General features: G+C 37.2%; 1 protein-coding gene across 7 annotated transcripts in view; it reads right to left on the reverse strand.

Annotated features, from left to right (window-relative positions):
- Positions 1-19,243, reverse strand: part of ARHGAP12 (Rho GTPase activating protein 12) — a 74,253-nt gene that overhangs the window by 25,302 nt on the left and 29,708 nt on the right. For 5 of the 7 annotated variants that reach the window (XM_054058681.1, XM_054058683.1, XM_054058682.1 and 2 more), the window contains 4 exons: positions 16,012-16,275; positions 11,078-11,218; positions 9,472-9,552; positions 2,755-2,880 (listed from right to left, as the gene is read on the reverse strand). In XM_054058681.1, the coding sequence (XP_053914656.1) occupies positions 2,755-2,880; positions 9,472-9,552; positions 11,078-11,218; positions 16,012-16,275 (612 nt within the window). The remainder of the gene's footprint in view (positions 1-2,754; positions 2,881-9,471; positions 9,553-11,077; positions 11,219-16,011; positions 16,276-19,243) is intronic. The other 2 variants (XM_054058684.1, XM_054058685.1) reach the window with 1 other exon arrangement.

A 19,243-nucleotide genomic window follows, 5' to 3' on the forward strand; every position in this document is an offset into this window, starting at 1 on the left:
ATTCCCTCGATAGCAGTCCCAATATCAATTTGCTTTTCCAGCATTACATAACACTCTGCACGCCCCTGCTTTAAAATTCACTTGTAAATCTACCTACAAAAGTGGCCCACTAGTCCTTTTAGTAGCATAATAGCGAACATAAGAAATCCTAACTGCCTAAATGTTCCATATTTTCAGATGGCTGTAGTGGAAAGGAAAAAAAACCTTCAAATTAAGGAGATCAACATTGTCCCTCACAGGAAGGGATTTTTTTTCCTCTGCTTACCAAATTTTTCAGATCATGGCTTTATACAGGTATATGCCACTGTCAATAAACAATTAACAAGTACATTTGCCATTTTCAAATTGCTGTCAGCCATGGCAGCCCATACTTTTACTTCAACAAATTTCAAGCACTCTTTTGACTGGCCTGTTTTCATAGAATTGAGTTGTGTTGTCTTTCCAGAAAAAAACAAATAAAGAACAAAATAGTTTCCCTAGGAGTCAGCTAAAAAGCTGGGGTTGATGTACCTATCCAGCCAAATAATAGTTGTTTTTCTTCTATTCCATTCTGAATTTCAGATACCTTCCATACACTAAGAAACTCTGGAGCAAGAAATCCAGTATTTGTAGTCATGCACTATTCCCTTTCTTAATTTAAATGAAAATACATAGCAGTGTGCCTGCCAGCGGTAGTAAACAGGTGCATCAATGCACTAAAAAAATTTTCTTTTCACACAACACTAGCTTATTGCTCCACTACTCATTTTTAATTTTCTCAAAGCACTGACATTGTGCTTAATATGAACCAAATGGTCTCCTTACCATTAAAAAAACACAAACCAAAAAAACCCAAACTGCTGCCTGCACATTTTAAAGCTGTTAAAGAAACTCTAAGCAACTGACTTGAACCTTACAAATGTGGCTCATATATACAGTTTTCTTTTGGTTATTACACTAGGCATTTGTACACTTCCATGTTTCCTTCACATTTCAGGTCTTGCTATTAGGGTTGAAGAAAAGTAAACAACTCCATTGATTCAATGTTTTACAAGAGCTTCTTCACTCCATGCAGCACCACACAAAGGTTATTCCAGAACAGAAGGAAATCTTATGCCAAAAAACCAAACAAGATAGCAAGGCAAAAACTTTAAGCTTCCTCCAACCAAATGGTTCATAGCTGTGAAGTGCAAGCTGCACATGAGGCCAGAAGTGTCCACTCAGCTTTAATTTATCAGGACTCTGTCTGCTAACTCTGTTTCATATCTCTCATGCAGTGTCACAACCCACACTGTACATAATGTGTAAGGAGTAGGAGTAGGGAGGGGAATGGAGCAGTAGAGGTACCTCAGAATCACTCAGTCTAAACTCATGCATACAGGTGCAAAGTCTGCATCCTAGCACAGCCCACTGCCTCCTCAGCATCACAGATGATACATTCGATACTGACAGCTCAAAAGCTTAAGATCAAATCAAACAAATCCTATTCCAAGGAACTAAGGCAACTCATGACTCCTATACTTCATTTTAACAGGGAAAATCATTAAAACATACCAGAAACAACAGGACGGGCGAGTAACATTCTGGACAGCAGATCCATTTTCATTACAACTACTGTGTTTCGTCCATTTAAGTTTGTCTTCAATATCTGCGATTACACAGGCCCACTTATAAGCTTTTTTCCATACTCCCAAATCTACATTAATTTCATTTTTCCCTATATCTTTAGAAAAAGAGAGCTTACAATGCCGTTTTCTGGTATCTCATTTGGAGTAGCCTGTGCTAGTATTTCAGCATTACAAAGTACGTCAGTTTCAATGAATCTTGTGGCTGACTGCTGCTAAGTTACAGAAAGCAGCAAGTCACCACCCTACAACACTGTTTCAGTTCCTCTCATCACCTCTCCTCATCCACAGGAAGGATGTCTCAGCACTAGGAAAAACAGACAGGACAAAAATCCAACCAGAGAGAGACAAGCAGAAGGATAGGAAGGGAGAGGCTCTGTCCCCTTGTTGGGCCAAAAAGCATCTGTTACTATACAGCCCAAACCAGACTATCAACAACTTTTGTTGTTACTGACTCACAGCTCTTTTCAGACTAAACACCAGCTCAGTTCTGGACAGGATCAAAGACAAGCACTTCAAGCACTTTCAGTACAGTCCTCTGTCCTTCAATAACAATACTACAGCCCTGCTGTAATCACTCACAGCTTTTTCCCCAATCCTTGGAATATTACAGTGGAGATCAATGGAATGGCCATTCAAAGGATACATCCACTATGCAATACTACTACATACAATTTTAAGACAGTTTTTACTTTAGCAAGTGCTATTTTATTTCAATTATATGAATATTTCAATTATTCATCTGCAATCTTTTAAGTGTATTCCTACTTGGTGTTTCCTACAATTGCAACATTCAGGCATGAAATACCACTATACCTCACCTAGAGCCATAATTCTTAAATTCAAACCCTAATTACACTACATAGCCGGAACTGAATTAGTACATCTCCAGTTATAAGCAAAACATCTTTACATGCCAAATGCTGGCCTAACATGAGTTGAAATACTTCAAGGATAATGAGAAATGAGTTACTGGTCACAGTTACAGTACTGAAGTTATTGAACTTGGTTTCACTGAATGCTATACATGATACAACAGAATAAGAAAAATGAGCTGTAAGTAATTCATGCATACTCATTTCTGTAAGATGAAATACTTCACACATCAGAAACAGTTAGCATTCCAGTATGCTGTTTAACATACTCCTACCTTATCATTGGTGTCCAACACAATTGTGCTGTGTCTCCATTTTGTTAAAACTATTGGTTCTTGTAGCCTCCTGTCCAGACTCCTACTCTTTATTATATCTCTCTGCTGCTGTGGTGAAGCATTATACTAAAGAAGAAAAAAATCAAAGTATAAATAGAATCTAATTAATGCAAGCAAGACTTGGACATACCACTCATACACGTTAAACAGTGTAAACTTTCAAGATTACTGATGGTACCCAAGGGTGTGAAAATAGCTTGGTTTTATTTTGCATTGAGTAGTCATAACAGTTCTTTCTGCTCTCTTTCTGAGGCAGTAACTAAGACTGGCCTACTGTCATAATACTCTCCTTTGGCAGATAGATGTTGGACTTCTTGTACAACATCTTACTGCCGGTTTTGCAATCAAACAGCATATTGAGAACCACCGAAGAACTAGAATATACCCAAGATTTAGACATTTACTCCTCATATTGCACTGACAGTATTAAACCACTCATCCTGCTCTTGCATAAGAAAAGAAAAACCGTATTAACCTGCAGTAAGATATTTAATTGAGAGTTATGATTGCTTGGATATGATTCTCTTTGACCCAAACGTATGGCGTGCCTAGGAGAAGAGACACAAGGATGAAGACTTGCTTTTTCTGAATAATCACATTGAATTACTTATAAAAGGATTTGCTAGCATGGAACGTATATAAGCACAGAAAATAAATGTTTAGCAGGAAATAATTTTAAGACTCAGCAGAGCTGTAACAGCCAAGGAGAGAATGGATTTATCATAACATATGTTTTCAAATAACTCCAGAGCAATCAAAGATGTACAGGGTGAGAAAATGTGCTGGTCATGAGAAGGATCCAGCATTTAATTACACGTCAGCATTGCAGCATACTTATCATTAGTAGCATTGCCATTTTAATCATCACACCAACACTTCTAATACAAACAAAAAATAAAGACAAGAAAAAGCAGCATAATGTATGGGAGTTTTAAGCCATTAAAAAAAAAATCTCATTCTTTCTATTCAATATCAGAAGACTAAAATCTGCACATTGAAAGAAACATAAGGTAGCATCTGTGGAGTCACATAAAGGACTAGAATCAACTGAGTAGAAAGTAACTAAGTAAAGTCAATTTAAAAGTCTTATTTAAAAGACTTATTTAAAAGTCTTATTTAAAAAGACTAAGTAATAACCTTTGCAAGCACACTTAATTCTACAGTTTTGCTACTGATTCCTGCTATAAGCTCTGAGCCTCAGCTCTTCAAAGACAAAATACCTATACCTGCACATACCAACAAAAAAGGTTTACCCTAAGTAACATAAATGCTACATTTAAGCTAAATTGCATAAGGCAGTTACACTTATTAACAAAATAAAGAAGTAGTATTACCACTGCCACAAGTATTACCATTACCACAAGCAGATACTATGCTTGTGTTAGCTTTATATTTTACTACAAGCAGTCTCAATGCTCCAAGCAAGTCAATACATGCTTACAAGGTAAATAATTTTAATGTGTCATTAAATTATTTCAATATGCACAGGAGCAGTAAAACAGTCCCAGGTGAATTGAGAACAAAATTCGGTAGTTCATGAACAGACAGAAACATATTGGCTGTCGCAGCAGAAATTCACTTCTTAGATTGCACTGTCTTTGTACGAGGTTAGGCACATTTACTCTCATGTGACAACTGCTCCCTTACAACACTGAGGTTTAGGAAACTCAATTTGTCCCCTCCAGTACTAGCTTAATTTTCTTGTTATAGAAATATCCACTCTGCAGATGCTCTCACCAAACTGTGGCAACAACCTAAGCAATATAGAGCAAAATTGCTTGCTCATACTATAACTAAAAACTAAACCATTTTCAGCAAAACTATGCCTAAACTGCAGAAGGCTGCCACAAACAGCATTCCTTGCAGCAGTTCTAACGCATTCAAAGGGATAGTTCAAACATATTTCTTGCTATAAAAGAGAATAGTTTATTTCAGAAATATATTTACACTTCAGTGACACTAGTGAATATTATTTATGGAAATCCTCCATTTTCAATTTTAATAACTCCAGCATTTTTAGTTTAAAACAAAGATTTATTTTAAGCTAATTTATCTTGAATTTAAGTCTATGTTAAGAGTCAGGATGTGGGCACAAGCCTAATTTTGCAGGTGATCTTTATTTAAAGGGTGTCTTTGATACGACCACAAGCCATCAAGAGTTAACTCCTCTAACAGACCACCTAGTCTTGAAGGAGAAAGGACCAAATTACATTTAACAAGAAAGCAAAGCAACAGTATACCAAGCTCATTAACAAAGACTGCTAACAACTCGGGAACACCAAGCTATAGGCAGTTTAGCAGCTTAAATAATTTGCATTGGTGATAAAAATACTGTAAGTAAACTGACAAGTCTTTAAAGGGAACATTTGACATTTTTGTCCCATTTTCTCACAGTAGAGGTGTCAAGGAAATGTTCTCCACTCAGGTGCTTGTGGGCTTTTGTTTTTTGCTTGTTTCATTAGTTACAAGTAGTAATGAATAAATAATTAAGGGGGGGGGGGAACACAACATAGAAATGACCACACAACACAACAGAGGGGCAAGCTTATGTATTTCTGTGCTCAAGAAAAACCTCCATTTTTAAAATAAAGGGATTAACCTGCTATCTCCAGAGAGAGAGAATCACAGCGAGATACAGATACTGTTTCAGACTGTATTATCTGACTGAACCAGCCATTCCCTAGATCAGGCAGAGTCCATGGCTACAGAGAAGCAGCCAGAGCTAGCAGCCCGACCAGGTCAGACCACACCACCCCTGCTACTCTTTCCGTGCTCCAACTCATTCTTCTTAATTCAAAAAGCTTTGCAGAACACTTTCAGGCCAGATTCATTTACTGATACCCTATAGGACTCTAGTCTGCAGAGCTGCTGCCTCTCCTACAGGCACTTACAACAATACTTCCCATTTTTTATCAGCACCAACAAGCAACTAGGCTGGGCTTGCCTTCCCTCACACAAGATCTTATTTTTACATAACTCTACATAGGCTTTCTATGCCTAAACCTTGGTGTAATCTTGAAGGCAGAGATCAGGGCTGGACATCGCAAAAAACTGACTCATTAAAGACCTATTCAATTGCCTGATAGGATGATCTCTGCTACAGTGTGCCTTAATAGCATCTTCTTAGTGTGCAATGTTATTTTCTTAATTCTAAAGCTTTTTATCAAAACATTATTATCATGTAGCACACAACTCCAAATATACATACTACTGCCCCTTGAAAATCCTCTGCAAACTCAAATTTGTCCCATTATCTTAATGCCTCCAGCACATTACCTCAGTGTACCCCCTATTTCATCAAGAGTATCTCCTGCCGGGAAGGGAGAATGTGAGCAAGTTCTTTATACTCTGACTGCACACCCTACGTAACACAAGACTTCTTGTTGTAACAGCCCTTGATGTAGCATGAGGACACCAGTGGTGTAAATTTAGGTCACATAGGGTTATTTTCCCGGCTGAATTTGTTCAAAGCCTTCACCAGCTACTTAAAAGCTAGCTTTGCCTACTGTAGTTTATTTACTGGCATGGCTCAAGGCTCTGTCCTAGCCTAATTGTGACTGAAATAAAAGTAACACCTCCAAGTTATTTGTAGTAGTTGTTCCCATTCTTATGGAGATGACACAGATCTGTCAGCTTTAAGAAACAGAAGATTCTTCTTGGTTTGCCTTAACATCCTCAGCCAGGTGAAAGGAACTGGGGGGTGAAGGGAAAAAAGAATGGGAAGCAACAGACAGTGAAAGTAAAGATCTGAAGTTAAGCATTTTATTCTACTTGTAATCAGAGATCAAGCTAATAGCATTTAAAAATATTCTGATATCCCAGTACCTCTAGCACCACCTCATAATCTGCCATGTTATTTGCTATTGTCCGGATAGACTGGCTGAAACTGAAGATTTTTTTTTTTTTTTTTTCAAGATTTTACATGTTGCCTCAGAATAAAACCACTCTTTGGTACTACTACTACTACTACTGTTGGTGGCTTTCAATACAATTTTTTGGTGCTGCAATGGACATAACACCTACACTACAGCTTTTGCTTTTCTTATCAACTACATAAATAACATTTTTCTTAAACCTACATAAAATTATAAGAAAAGAACAATCTTTGTCTTTTTAAGGACTTCATTCCCTTTCTTTCTCTAGGGCAAGAAGACTCCGTATTCTCTGGATGTCCAGGCAGCAGCAGTTGGAAGCAGCATCTGCACTGAAGGAACAGAACCTACACAGAACAAGGAAGCCACTATGACAAGCACCTATCTCAAATGTACCAGTAACTTCAAGATACATCTGGATAACCCACTACACTTTGCTACCCTGAACATCTACGGCTTCACTTTCTAACCCACAGGGTCACCAAGATTTTTTGTTGAAGAAGAGCTCCAAGTCAGCACGGATTGTCTTCTTAAGGTTCTCCTGCTTGCCCATGCAAAAGCTGGGAACACTTCTCTCCCACCCCTCAATCTTATCTGGGAGTACAGAAGGAGAGTGGGAGATACCCAGGACCAGGACTCTTTCACTGCAAAAAGCTGGGTCACACTCCTTGGGATCCTTAACAGGCTTCTCAGCAGTTGTGAAAGCTACTCTATTAGAGACATCATTTTTAGCCAGAGGCGTTCAGCTATTTCTAGATGTTTTTTAAATACACATGACTGGAGGGCTTTCTATGAGACTGTCTAAAGTCATTTGTTTCATAGATGCCCCCTTCAACAAACATATACTCTCACAATTTTTAACACACGCATAAGAATACTGGATGTGTTATTCCCAAGCATGTTCACATTAACAGTTAATACTAGAAGACTGAAGATTTTTTGATGTTATACTATTAGCTCAGCTAACGTGTGATTCCAAGAAACCTCCAGATGATTTTTAGTTCTAATGACGCCCAGATTATGAAGAACCATCTAATAAGAGGATTCTTTTCTTTTTCTGGTTTAACAGCACTACATGATGATGATATTCCATCACTTCATTTCACAACGAATTTTGGAAAGCAATTTTGAAGTAAATACTGACCAAGAACTGACCAACAGAAGGGTTATTTTCCTAATAACTTCATTCACATTTAAGCAAGAGTTACAGTGCTGAAGTCTTTCTACAGCTTTCTCTCACCACTCAAAAGAGTTTTCAATACAGACTATTTTTCACCAAAGCAGTTCCAGGTCTATAGTCACAAGTGTAACATCTCTGCTATCTTCTTCAGATATATAGTTACATAAACTAGCTAAATAATTTGCTGAAATATTTAATCTGTTCCACAGCATTTAGAGTTAAAACCTAGTGCTTTCTAGAAATAGACAGGCTCTTGGATCGTGAATCCAAGAATCAATTGCTCCTTTACCTCTGTTAACCTTGTATTCTGGACACCTTGGATCTAAATGCTCCAATAAGTATTAAAGAGTACTTCAGCCCAAATGGTTCATGCCACATAAATTTCAAGGAAAATTTATAAACACCAGCGCATGATGATTTTCGTATAAACAAGAACATATCAGATCAGAAACTCCAAAACAGAGGCAATGTTTCATTCTGTAGTTGGCTATTAATACAACTCAGCTCAGATGTTTGCTTAGAACCACTAGAATATCATGCACTAAGAGACAATTACTATATCCCATCTCTTTATATCAATATGCCTCGGGTAACAGGTCATTGTGACTTCTTGCTTTTAAAAGCAATAGCTGCAGATTACACCGTTATGTTTGTTTAGGTTATAAAATCGAATTTATCTAACACACCAATCCTACACAGGAGAATTCACAAAGCTAACTCAACTCTTCACTGACTCAGATAAATCCTTTTACAGACATAACAAAACAGTCTAGTATACAGCTTCATTCATAAATTTTATTGTAAATATTTTCTCACAAATATTATGAAAGCACTATCTGTTAAGGCTGCTCCTTTAAGTGGAAGTAACTTAGGACACCAATTTTTGGACTGATGAAACAATAATTGCTCCAAAATCAAACACGTTCTTTCATATACTTACGCACATAATTCTGTGGGGATTTTTTTTTTTATTGCTACCTTACTATGTAGGACTGATCAAACATCCTAACAGCAGGAAAGATGTCTTAAAACTACATCATTATCACAAACATCCTATAGTTTTCAAAGTAAAAATTAGTACAACTTCACGCTAACAAGTGTCCCTAGCTTTGTCACTTTCGTACAAATTCCTGTTTTCTTTACATAATAAATACCAGAACACACTTCTGGTGAATCCGCATCATCCTCAAAGACACCACAAAACTCTGCTACAAGTAGTCAGCTCTTTGTTTTCAACACCTGTCTGTATAAACATTTTGGAGGGTACTAAACATAGCTGAAGTTTCTCGGAACACTTTTTGGTAAAATAAAATTTCTTTTTTCCTATAGATATTTTCTTTATCATCGTAAAATCACAGATATTATTCTGCAGTTCAAAGACACATGATCTTATTTGACATCCAAATAGTTATATACATCCATTTCTGTGTCCTTGAGTACATTTTTTTTCTCTTTACAATCAGAAATTTCACAAAAAAAAGCAAGAAATAACCACGTGCAATATACAAGTCCTCTTGTGATGAAGAGCTCTCATTAAACATCCCACAGACTTATTGAAAAGGAGGGGAAAGCCCCAGTTTGTCAAAGCTTTTTTAGGTCACTCACCTTCGGTAACTCCCATTCTGATCGGGAACCATCAGCACTGTAGTAGTATGGTCTACCTTGTTCATCTGCATGTTTTATCCACTGTAGAAAGAAATATGATGATAGGAAATGTAATCACAGTGACAGTTGTTACACAGTAAGCCTCTGATACTTGGGATTTAAAGTTAATTTTTAATAATGTGCCATCCACTTCAGGAGCATCGAGTGCACAACCTCCATTAAATAATGACAGTTGGTTAGTGATGACAGCAACAGTTTTGAGCTTCCTGGATTAGGTTCACCAATACTTTTTCCTTCTCTATATATTTCTATATTTCCTTCCCCAGAAAATAGTCCTGCAAAATCACACAATATATTTTGGAAGATGGCACACCTTGCCTTTATCAACACTACAGTGTTGGTTTAAGGAGGCACAATCCAATCTTTGCATTGGATCTGTTTAAGTTTCGTATACATAAAATTATAGAATTACAAGAAGCAAAACCAGCAGCCAGATAATTTAAGAGATATTTGCAGTTGTTGAATAACCCCATTTTGAAAACACCAACAGGAACATGAGATGCAGTTCCTAAATAAATTACGAAGAAGATAACATAATTTTTGTAACTCCCACAATCACAAAGGTAAAAGAACAACTGTGACTAGTTATGCAGAAAGGAAAGAACTGTGATGAGCAAAAGCCTACAAAAATATGCACAGAACACTCACAGTAAGGCTCTTGGGTCAAGCAGGTTTCAAAAGACTGCCTTCCAATGAACTGTTTGTCATAGGAAACATTATCAATCCCAGTGCAATTTAAGATAAAAGTCTGCATATTTGCCAAAACATAGGTATGTGCTCTACAGATGTTCAGCAGAAACAGATTAAGGAGGATAAAATTCCAAAACTGACAAACCTCAATTAATATAAAACTCCTTCTCAAAAAAAATTGCATGCATTGACTGGAGAAGCAATGAGGCTATAATATGATAAACTACTGTTTCAATGAACACATTCTGAAGTTAAAAAAACAATATGCAACTTTAGTGAACAATTACAAAAATGGACTGCATAACATAAATAAACACTATCATTTATCCTATGTGGGAGAAATTTTTATGACGTGCCCAGAATCACAGTAAGTTGTCACTAGGAACTAGATAATTAGAAGATAAATCTGCTGGGAAGGCTGTTGTTTAATTAAGAATTTTGTCTACATCTGCAAGCAGTACTGAAAATCTCTAGCAAAGGATGAAATTAATCAAGCAGCATTATTTTCAGGTCAAAACCACCCTAACTGGAAGGCCTATGTAGACAAGAACAGCTCTTACAAGACAGCAATAAAAACACTACATTAGTATGAAGTTCACTCCTAAAGTGTATCCAAGAGGGTGAGTAAGGCAAGAATTTAAAAATTTATACTTTATATGTTTATTTAATATCATTCAATATCCAACTTGAAATAAGGAAAACCAGGTCAGTTCAGTTGCTACAGTTTCATGCATATCTAAAAAACAAAAGGAGATACAGCTCAGGTATGCTTTTCGCTTCTAGAAATGAAATCTGCATTTCTAACAGTGTTTTAATGGAAAAGATTTAGAACGTGATGAGAAGAAGGAAAAAGTACCTTTTCATTAGTATAGTCATTTGTATATAAGGTTTGACCATGTTCATCCAACTCTTCTGACCAACCCTTTGGAGGAGAACCATACTGACTATCTGACTGGCTGTAACAAGAACTGTGGTCGTTTTCTTCTGATGAAAGATGCTACAAGTAGTCAGAAACATACAAGGCAGTTTTGAGAATGAAAGTGCTTTAAAATCTGAAAGATCAAAGATTATTTGACCAGAAAGAGAACAGTAATAAATTCAGGAAGTGCACATTTTTATAACTTATGTTAGAGAACAGATGCATTTTTACAGTACAGAAATCTTTCATAATTACCAGACAATTCCAAGTATTTTCAGAACAACTGGCTTATACTATACAGTGGGGTTTTTTAATTCTACTATACTAGATTTCAGCTACTCCAATTTAAACTCCAGTGTTCTGGACAATCTAAATTTTCTTCCCACAAATTCACATTACTAAATGATGAAGCAAATTGGCTTCGGTAATACACGCTGCCTCAAAAAGCTGAGTCCTTCTACCTCAGTGTTCCGGCAACATCCTAACATTCATACCCAAATACTTTTCTTCCCTTCCCAAATAGTATCTGGAAACACAATAATCATTAAGGACAACTTGAAACTCCAGTTGCTCCCTTATAGGTCCTAGCATTTTACAGCACCTGCGCAATGCATCCTAAAACATTAGGAATTTCCACTCTCCTCCTTCCCACTCTGATGCACACGACAATGAGCAATGTAAAACTAAGGCTTTCTACCAGGTACAGCTAAATGAGGTGTAAGATTATTTTCTGAAGGTAGAAGTGAATTATAATGAAAGGAACAAGTCTGATATGTAAAGTCGAAGAAAAGACTTTGCATACACCAGTCAAACAATTTCTGTTCCCTTGATCACTTTGTTCATCCCCTTGCTAACATTACTGTAGTATTATTCAAAACATCCATTCTGTGCACTAAAAAAACAAACCCAAACCTCCCTGCATTCATCTCCCACAGCAATATCTCTACGCCACAGTCTCCTGTGGAATTCAGTGCTGATTTCCTTTCACACTGTCTTTGATCTCTGGCTAGTAGGAGGCATAACACAGAAGAGAGAACACATCCTGCTATTCAGAAATCACAACAGTTAAATATTGACTAAGGTTCAATATCAGAAGTATAAGGGTTTTAAGGAAAACTATGAAGCAGGAGAAAGGCAGAATTTCAATTTTAAACTAGAAAAAAACTCTCCTGAAAAACTTAAATCTTACCAAAAATTATCCAAGTATCAGAAACTCCTCAGTTTTAAAGTCAGTGGTTTTAGACACTATGTGTTTAGTGACATTTCCAAATGATTATTACACAGGTTTGGATGTTTCCTTTCTGAGCACAGCAGCTGGCTACCAAGCACCACAAAACCTATGGGAAATTTTCAGGTCAACAATAAAGTAACATGAAAAAAAAGTAAACGTCCTCTACAGTCTACAGAATAAACTGCATCCTGATCACAGGTTTTAAATGTAGTTTTTCAATTTAAATTAAATCCTGTTGCTTTGCTACAGCTTGCTGGTTAATTCGTTGGTCTCTACTTCACATTACGGTCTCCCAACTAGGTATTAGGGGTTTCCCTTCCTCCCATATGACATCCCATTTCTTTTATAGTCCACCTTAATTAAATCAAGCACTTTACAATCTGACAAATTTCTCCCAGTTACTGTTAAGCATTTCCTCAAACACATTAACAAATCCCTGTCTCTGATAAAATTTATCGGCAATTCCAAAATTTTATACACTTTCTTAGAGGCCCTGACAACTTCACTGCTTCGCCCTATCCCATTCAAATAAATGCCACAACCAACAACTGTTTTCTTCGTGACGTATCTGTTACCAGCTACTTGGACAAATTAGGAGCAATTTTGCCTGTTCTTAATTATACAATAAAACCCATTTACCTAACCATAAAGTTCTTGGATGAGCTATAAGCTATTTCATGTTCTAATATATTGTACTTATTAAAAAATATGTGCATTCACAGTTCTCATTTTTACATCACCTTGCCATCTTGCTACCTAGTACAATAGAAGCTTCTCTAGTAGTGACACAACCAGCATTTAACTTTCCTGCATTAGCTCTTTTATTACTAAATCTGAAGGGAATAAGCACAACTCAGACTAGTGTGTAAAAATCCACTTAGCTTCATTATAATAAATTATATCTCTTTTTACTAATTAAGACGTATTTGCTCTAAGTATTAATAACAAGACGAAATTTTTGATGTCTTATATTTTACTGCAGTTTAGCCTCAAATCTCAAGCTTTAAGTATTTTGGTATAAGTACTCAGAGGTCATAACCGAAAAGGTGAACACAAACAGTGGGCTGAGCAAATGCTGACAGAAAAGAGGGGGGGAAAAAACGGAAAAAAAGCAGCTTCAAAGTCAACACATGACTGCTGGGAAGTGGATTGACACGACCATACAATATCCATCTCCCTAAGCTCAAACTTCGATAACCTAGCCAGAGTGGACAATTACTCAAGGAACTTATGCTGCTGGACATAGAAACTTGCGTCCAATCGAAAGTTCATCAAAATATACATCATCGGTTGGACTTAAAAGACTGAAAACTTGATAGCTGCAACTGTCTGAAGGCCAATCTGAAATACCTCAAGTACCAAACAGAAGAGCTAAGATGAAATAAGTAAAGGGCATTGAAAAAAGAGGAAGAAATAAGAATCAAGTTTCCTGAATGTACAAGCATGTGCTGAAGTCATGGTATAGAGGTATAAGTAACAGTCAGAGGGATCATTAGCAGGTGGAGAGGGAGAGAGAATTATTGGAAGTTCTTCCATTAAAAGAACAATAACAACAAAACCAGGTACGCTTACTACAAGGAGGGTTATTAAACAAAAATCAATCACCTTATCCAATCTAAAACCGGAGTCTTACCCGCAAAAGGACAGCCAGTGAGAAATTAATAGACCATCACCAGAGATGTCCAAATGACAGCCACGAACATTTTGCCAGTTCACCTGTTACTGCCACCAGCCTGTGGCAAGAAAACTTGGCTGTTCGAATGCCTGCAAACTTCACAGCTCCTATGAAGGCAATGAAAGGGTCCCTTTTTCCTTTCTCTCTGTTTCTGGCACCAACATCCTCAAGGCAGACTTCTATGAGAGGGCTTCCAGCAAACTAAAATTTCTTAGCAGCCTACAATTAAAACTAAACAACGTAATAGCTCAGGAAGAAATGCACCTAAACTATACATATTTGAAAAGGGTACATACAAGCAAAATAAGTGAAAGATTTCTTGATAAACGTTTGCTTTTTCTTTCAATCAGGAAACTGATTAACCTAAGTACTGTTTGAACATAAGAGCACTATTTTAAGCTTATTTAAACAGTAATATCCATCTCTCAAGTGTTCCTTTGCTTTGTCTGAACCACAGGAGTTCAGACAAACACACACAGCACTGTCTGACTCTCCTTAGTGACAAGCTGCATAGAATACATCTGCACCCCAAATATCCTAAATTGCCTTTTAACATAAAGAACTTCATAGTAAGCTTCAGTTCTCTTAAGATCCACAGCAATGCTTTGCCAAAAGGTTTTACGGAAGGCTTGCATAACAAAACAAAACAAAAAAATCCATTAATATATCTACAGAATATGTTTATGGCCTGAATGTAATCCAGTCAGAAAGCTCCTACAGCTAATTGCCAAAAGCTGGAGTGGATTCCCTACCCTCACCAGCATTTGCTGCCCTTGGAAGGATACTTGCAAGCTCCAGATGGAGCTTCTAACACTGTAATTTTAACGTTCTCTTCTTCTCTAGGATATAATTTATATGTGGAAGAAAATGATTTTCTCAAAGTTAACACAATTCGATAACAAAACATTGCTCCTTTAACTGCCCTTCTTCCTAGTTTGTTCTATGGCTATCCAAGGCTCCACATAAAAGTCATTGACAAGTGTGTAAATTCAAATCTCCTACACAAATGGTTAAACAAAATGCTGCAACAAGTTATCCAATTGAACTTGCTTTTTCTACTCACTATACTTATTCCACTTCTTTAAGAATTAATGCATTAAATAAATTTTAAGTCTGAATGGTCACATATGCCTTTTTTTAAGAAAATAAACATTTTAAAAGAATTATAAATAGTACGTATAAATCTAAGTATAAAGATAAAAATCAATATATTTTCATTTGGTAGACACTTCAGTTATGTCAGTATTTTTGAGGTGGGTAGAAGGTGCTATGGAGGTTTAACTGGCTTTGCCTACAGAACTCTGGAGCTCTCTACATCCATCTTAATCTCCAAATCCATCTTGATTCCTCTCCACAAAAACGTTTTCCTCTAAGAAAAACATCTCATCTTTAAATTTACTGCCATAGGATTAACCAAGAAGCAGTAAACACCTGTATATCCATCGCCTTTGTTTTACTCTGTATTTAACTGATATTGATAAAAATAAGTTACATTCTCTTGCCTTTTTCAAGGTATTCCACAAATCCTGCTTCCAGAAGCACTGTCACACTCTCCCTCCTCTTCCCCACCTTCTCCCAAAAAACATGCCAAATATACAGAGAAAGTGAATGCACTGACTGTGAGAGACAAGTTACGATAGTTGTCTTACTCTATTGTCATTTACAGTCCTATTAGTTTCAAAATATCCTAGTTTTCCTTTCCTTTAAAAGAAAACCTGCAATACCTGCAAAGAGACTGCAAGGCATTTTTACAACTTACTACCCTTGTACAAAGTTTAGGAACGCATTCTTGTACACAGAAGTGATGGAAGAGCTGAATTGCTTATTGATTCATACCAAGACACATGACCAAAGTGATAAAAGAAGACAATCCTTGACACCTGAAAACTCAGTGATACAATATTCCACAGCAGAACAGCATTCATATGCATTACAGTCTCATTGCTTGTGATCTCAAAGAACTACCTCATGATCTGCATGGATCTGGGAATCCCCTTTATTAATGCTTGCATCTCGGGCCCACCGCGGAGGTTTCCAGGTTCGCTCCTGTGATCCTCTGTTGTAGTAATAACAGCGTCCTGTTGTATCTTTATGGGTTTCCCATTCCCCATTTATTTGGACTGGAGCACTTGTAGGTAGTGGTGGAAGTGCAGACTGAGATATTTTCAGTTCTTGTAAATTAGCATAAACTGGTGAATCAGGCCTCCCTTGGCTTGGTGGAGTAGTTGGCTATTGAGAGAAGAAATGTATTGTTAAAGAGCAGTTGAATTTTAGAATGCTCCCATACAAGTCCAAATATATTACAGTAATAAAACAAACCAACACACTCCCTGGTTTTGTCGTCAAGTATAAAAACACAAAGAATAGCCACAAGATGCTGGGGTGTGAAAATGTTAGATTGTTAACTATAAGGTAAATATCACAAGCTATACTTGTTTAGTACTGAAACAATTTTTCAGCATTTCTCCAGATGACAGCTGATAATTATGTCTTTCAGTGGATAAGAAATACACTGGAATATTCATCAAAATAATTATATGCTTGCTGTGTTGAAAAAATTCAGCTTTACAGTTCAAGAATTGCTCAGAAACTGTAAATTATGTTATCTTGGTCAAGATAAAACATAGCATTTCTGAGACTCCACTTCTTAGGGATAGGTGGTTCCCCAGCCTCTCCTCCTCACTGCTACTACAGATGATGTTGAGTGTAAAGCAGCACTTCCATCTTCTCAGCAAGATCTAAACAAACAGTTCAATTGGAAAGGTGAGCACAATGTTGTGACTAAGAAACTCTGGAAAACACCTGGATGGTTTACCTGTATGCCTTTCCAAATGGATGTTCATTTAAAAATATTATAGGCAACATTATTGAGTGTTCTGATTACCACTCTCAGAATTCTTACAGAAATTAAATGGATATTCTTATCAACCTAACTTTATTCGTATACATACACAGAAACAGAACAAAAGTATCTACAAGAAAACAAAAGACTGACAATTTTTCATGAATGCTAACATGAAGGCCAGCAGAAAGCCCATGTTACTCACTGAAACCGTGACCACTTTAAATAAGCCTCTAAAGTGCTTAGGAGAGAAATCCACTTTCAGATTTTCAATTTTTAAAATATAATGCAAGTATATAAAACACCACGCAGAATATAAAAGCATGTGTTTTCAGGAGAGCTGTGATTACGAGACCGTGAAAACAGTTTGTTACTAAACCAAACTTAATTGTTTTCTGGTAATGCACTGCCATCCCTGTATTTTAGGACACCTTAGGCACTTTAAAGGAAGGAACCACATAAATTATACCATCCCCTCCCCCTGCTTCATTTTACTTCAGATGCTTTGCTGGAGGCAAGTCCTTGTGCCTCATGTTGCATCTTTCACAGGAAAAAATAACATACTGCATTACATAAAAGATCCTTTATAATTTACTTTTAAACATTAAAATCATAAGCTGCTAATCTAGGCCACATCTAATCATAAAATATCTGGGTTTGCTTGGGCAAGACAGCGTATCGTACCACACAATCAGATATAAACTGATTGTCACCATTGCTGGACCCAAATATGGGCAATATCCACAACCAATAAGGGAAACAGCTAGAGAGGAACTTAATGAGATTAAAACAGGCATGGATGTGTTTTGTACACCTTTAAAAGGCAAAAAGCAGCTTACTAGATATAGCGAGTAGCATGTATTTAAAGCAAACCACAAGGTGAGGGGGTGAGAAATTGCAGCACTGACAAAATCAGAGAGCCAAAACATATTACCATCCTCCTCTAATCTAATTTAAAGGAAAAAGATCCATTATAAAAGTTGATGAACAGTAAAAGACTATTTTTCTACTACAAAAGTCTCCCTGCTGCCCAGCTGCTTTTTTTTTTTTTTTGAGGAGGGCAACCTTTGGTAGAGTTGCTCTTGACAGCAATAACAGCATAAAAAACACTACTATGAAAGAAGCACCATTCCACTGTCTTCAGGGATGAACCTCAGTTCCCGCGGATACTGGGAGAGTGACTTTAAGGCCTTCTCATCCAAGAGCACAGTTTCTGCATTCGTGTCCCAGTCAGCCTGCAGAGCTGCATTTCCCACATAAATCATCCTACTGCTAAACCACCGGGCCTGTCATTTGAAGCCACAACATACACCTGCACCGGAGAACATACAAAACTTCAGGTTCTTCCGCTGTTTCAAGGAAGTGGCAAGAGCAGCACCGTCAGGCACCCGGGCTGCTGCGACAGGGGGGCAGTGGCTTGCACAACGCTCCTGGCCTCCCAGCATTGCTCTTCCACACAAGACAATAAGAAGGCTTTGATGTCTGGCCTGCATTTGCCAGTTGCTTTTTCGTTTTAACAAAGGCAATGAAGCATCATTATTAAAAGAACTATTCTCCATATTAATAAAAACATTTTCCAAATAGAAAGCATACAACCCTTGAAGTATATGGTGCATATGGTGTGCTTGCTGTGTTTTTTTAAGACCTTTCCTCAAGCAACACAGAAGAAAACAGCTCAAAAGTGTCACACTGAGGTTTTCAAAGGTTCCAGGATTATACCCAGGACCACTCCAGATGAAACTGCACGACATGCATTGTGCCAAGCTAACACTGGAAGCTCACAGCCAAGGTATTGCCACATAGCTCAGGCAGCACACCAGTCAAGTTTTAAACAGTAACATGACAGGAAAGCGTAATGAAGGGTTTGCCTTCTGAATGTCTAAGACTCCCAAACTCAAAATACCTATTTCTGGTTTTCAAGGGGAAGCCAGAATTTTTGTCCTTAACAAACAAACTGTGCTGCCAACCAGAGCCTCCAGCTATTTTCATTCCCTGCTGCTTTCACTTCTGGAAGGTTTGGGTTTTTTTCCCTTCCAGGAAAGAGAGAACCGCAAGATTTTTGAAAGGCGCATGTAAGTTACTGCTTTCAGTGAAGCAAAAATATCCTCAAAGCCACTGATCTAACTACAACACACAGCTTAGCTCATAAGCACACCTTTGAGGGACACAACTTTCTAATCAGGAACTATTTTAAATATCCACCCAGCATACAGTAATACTTCCTCATACCTCGAGCCACACAACCAGGTGTGTTGCGTCTACAGTAATGCTCAGTTCAACAGCACTCAACCTCATCAAGGCTAATTCTGTGAAAAAAATTCTCATTGATAAGAAAAGCAGCTTTTAGAAAGATCA

The sequence above is a fragment of the Cuculus canorus genome, chromosome 2 (assembly GCF_017976375.1).
Source record: "Cuculus canorus isolate bCucCan1 chromosome 2, bCucCan1.pri, whole genome shotgun sequence".
Taxonomy (NCBI): domain Eukaryota; kingdom Metazoa; phylum Chordata; class Aves; order Cuculiformes; family Cuculidae; genus Cuculus; species Cuculus canorus.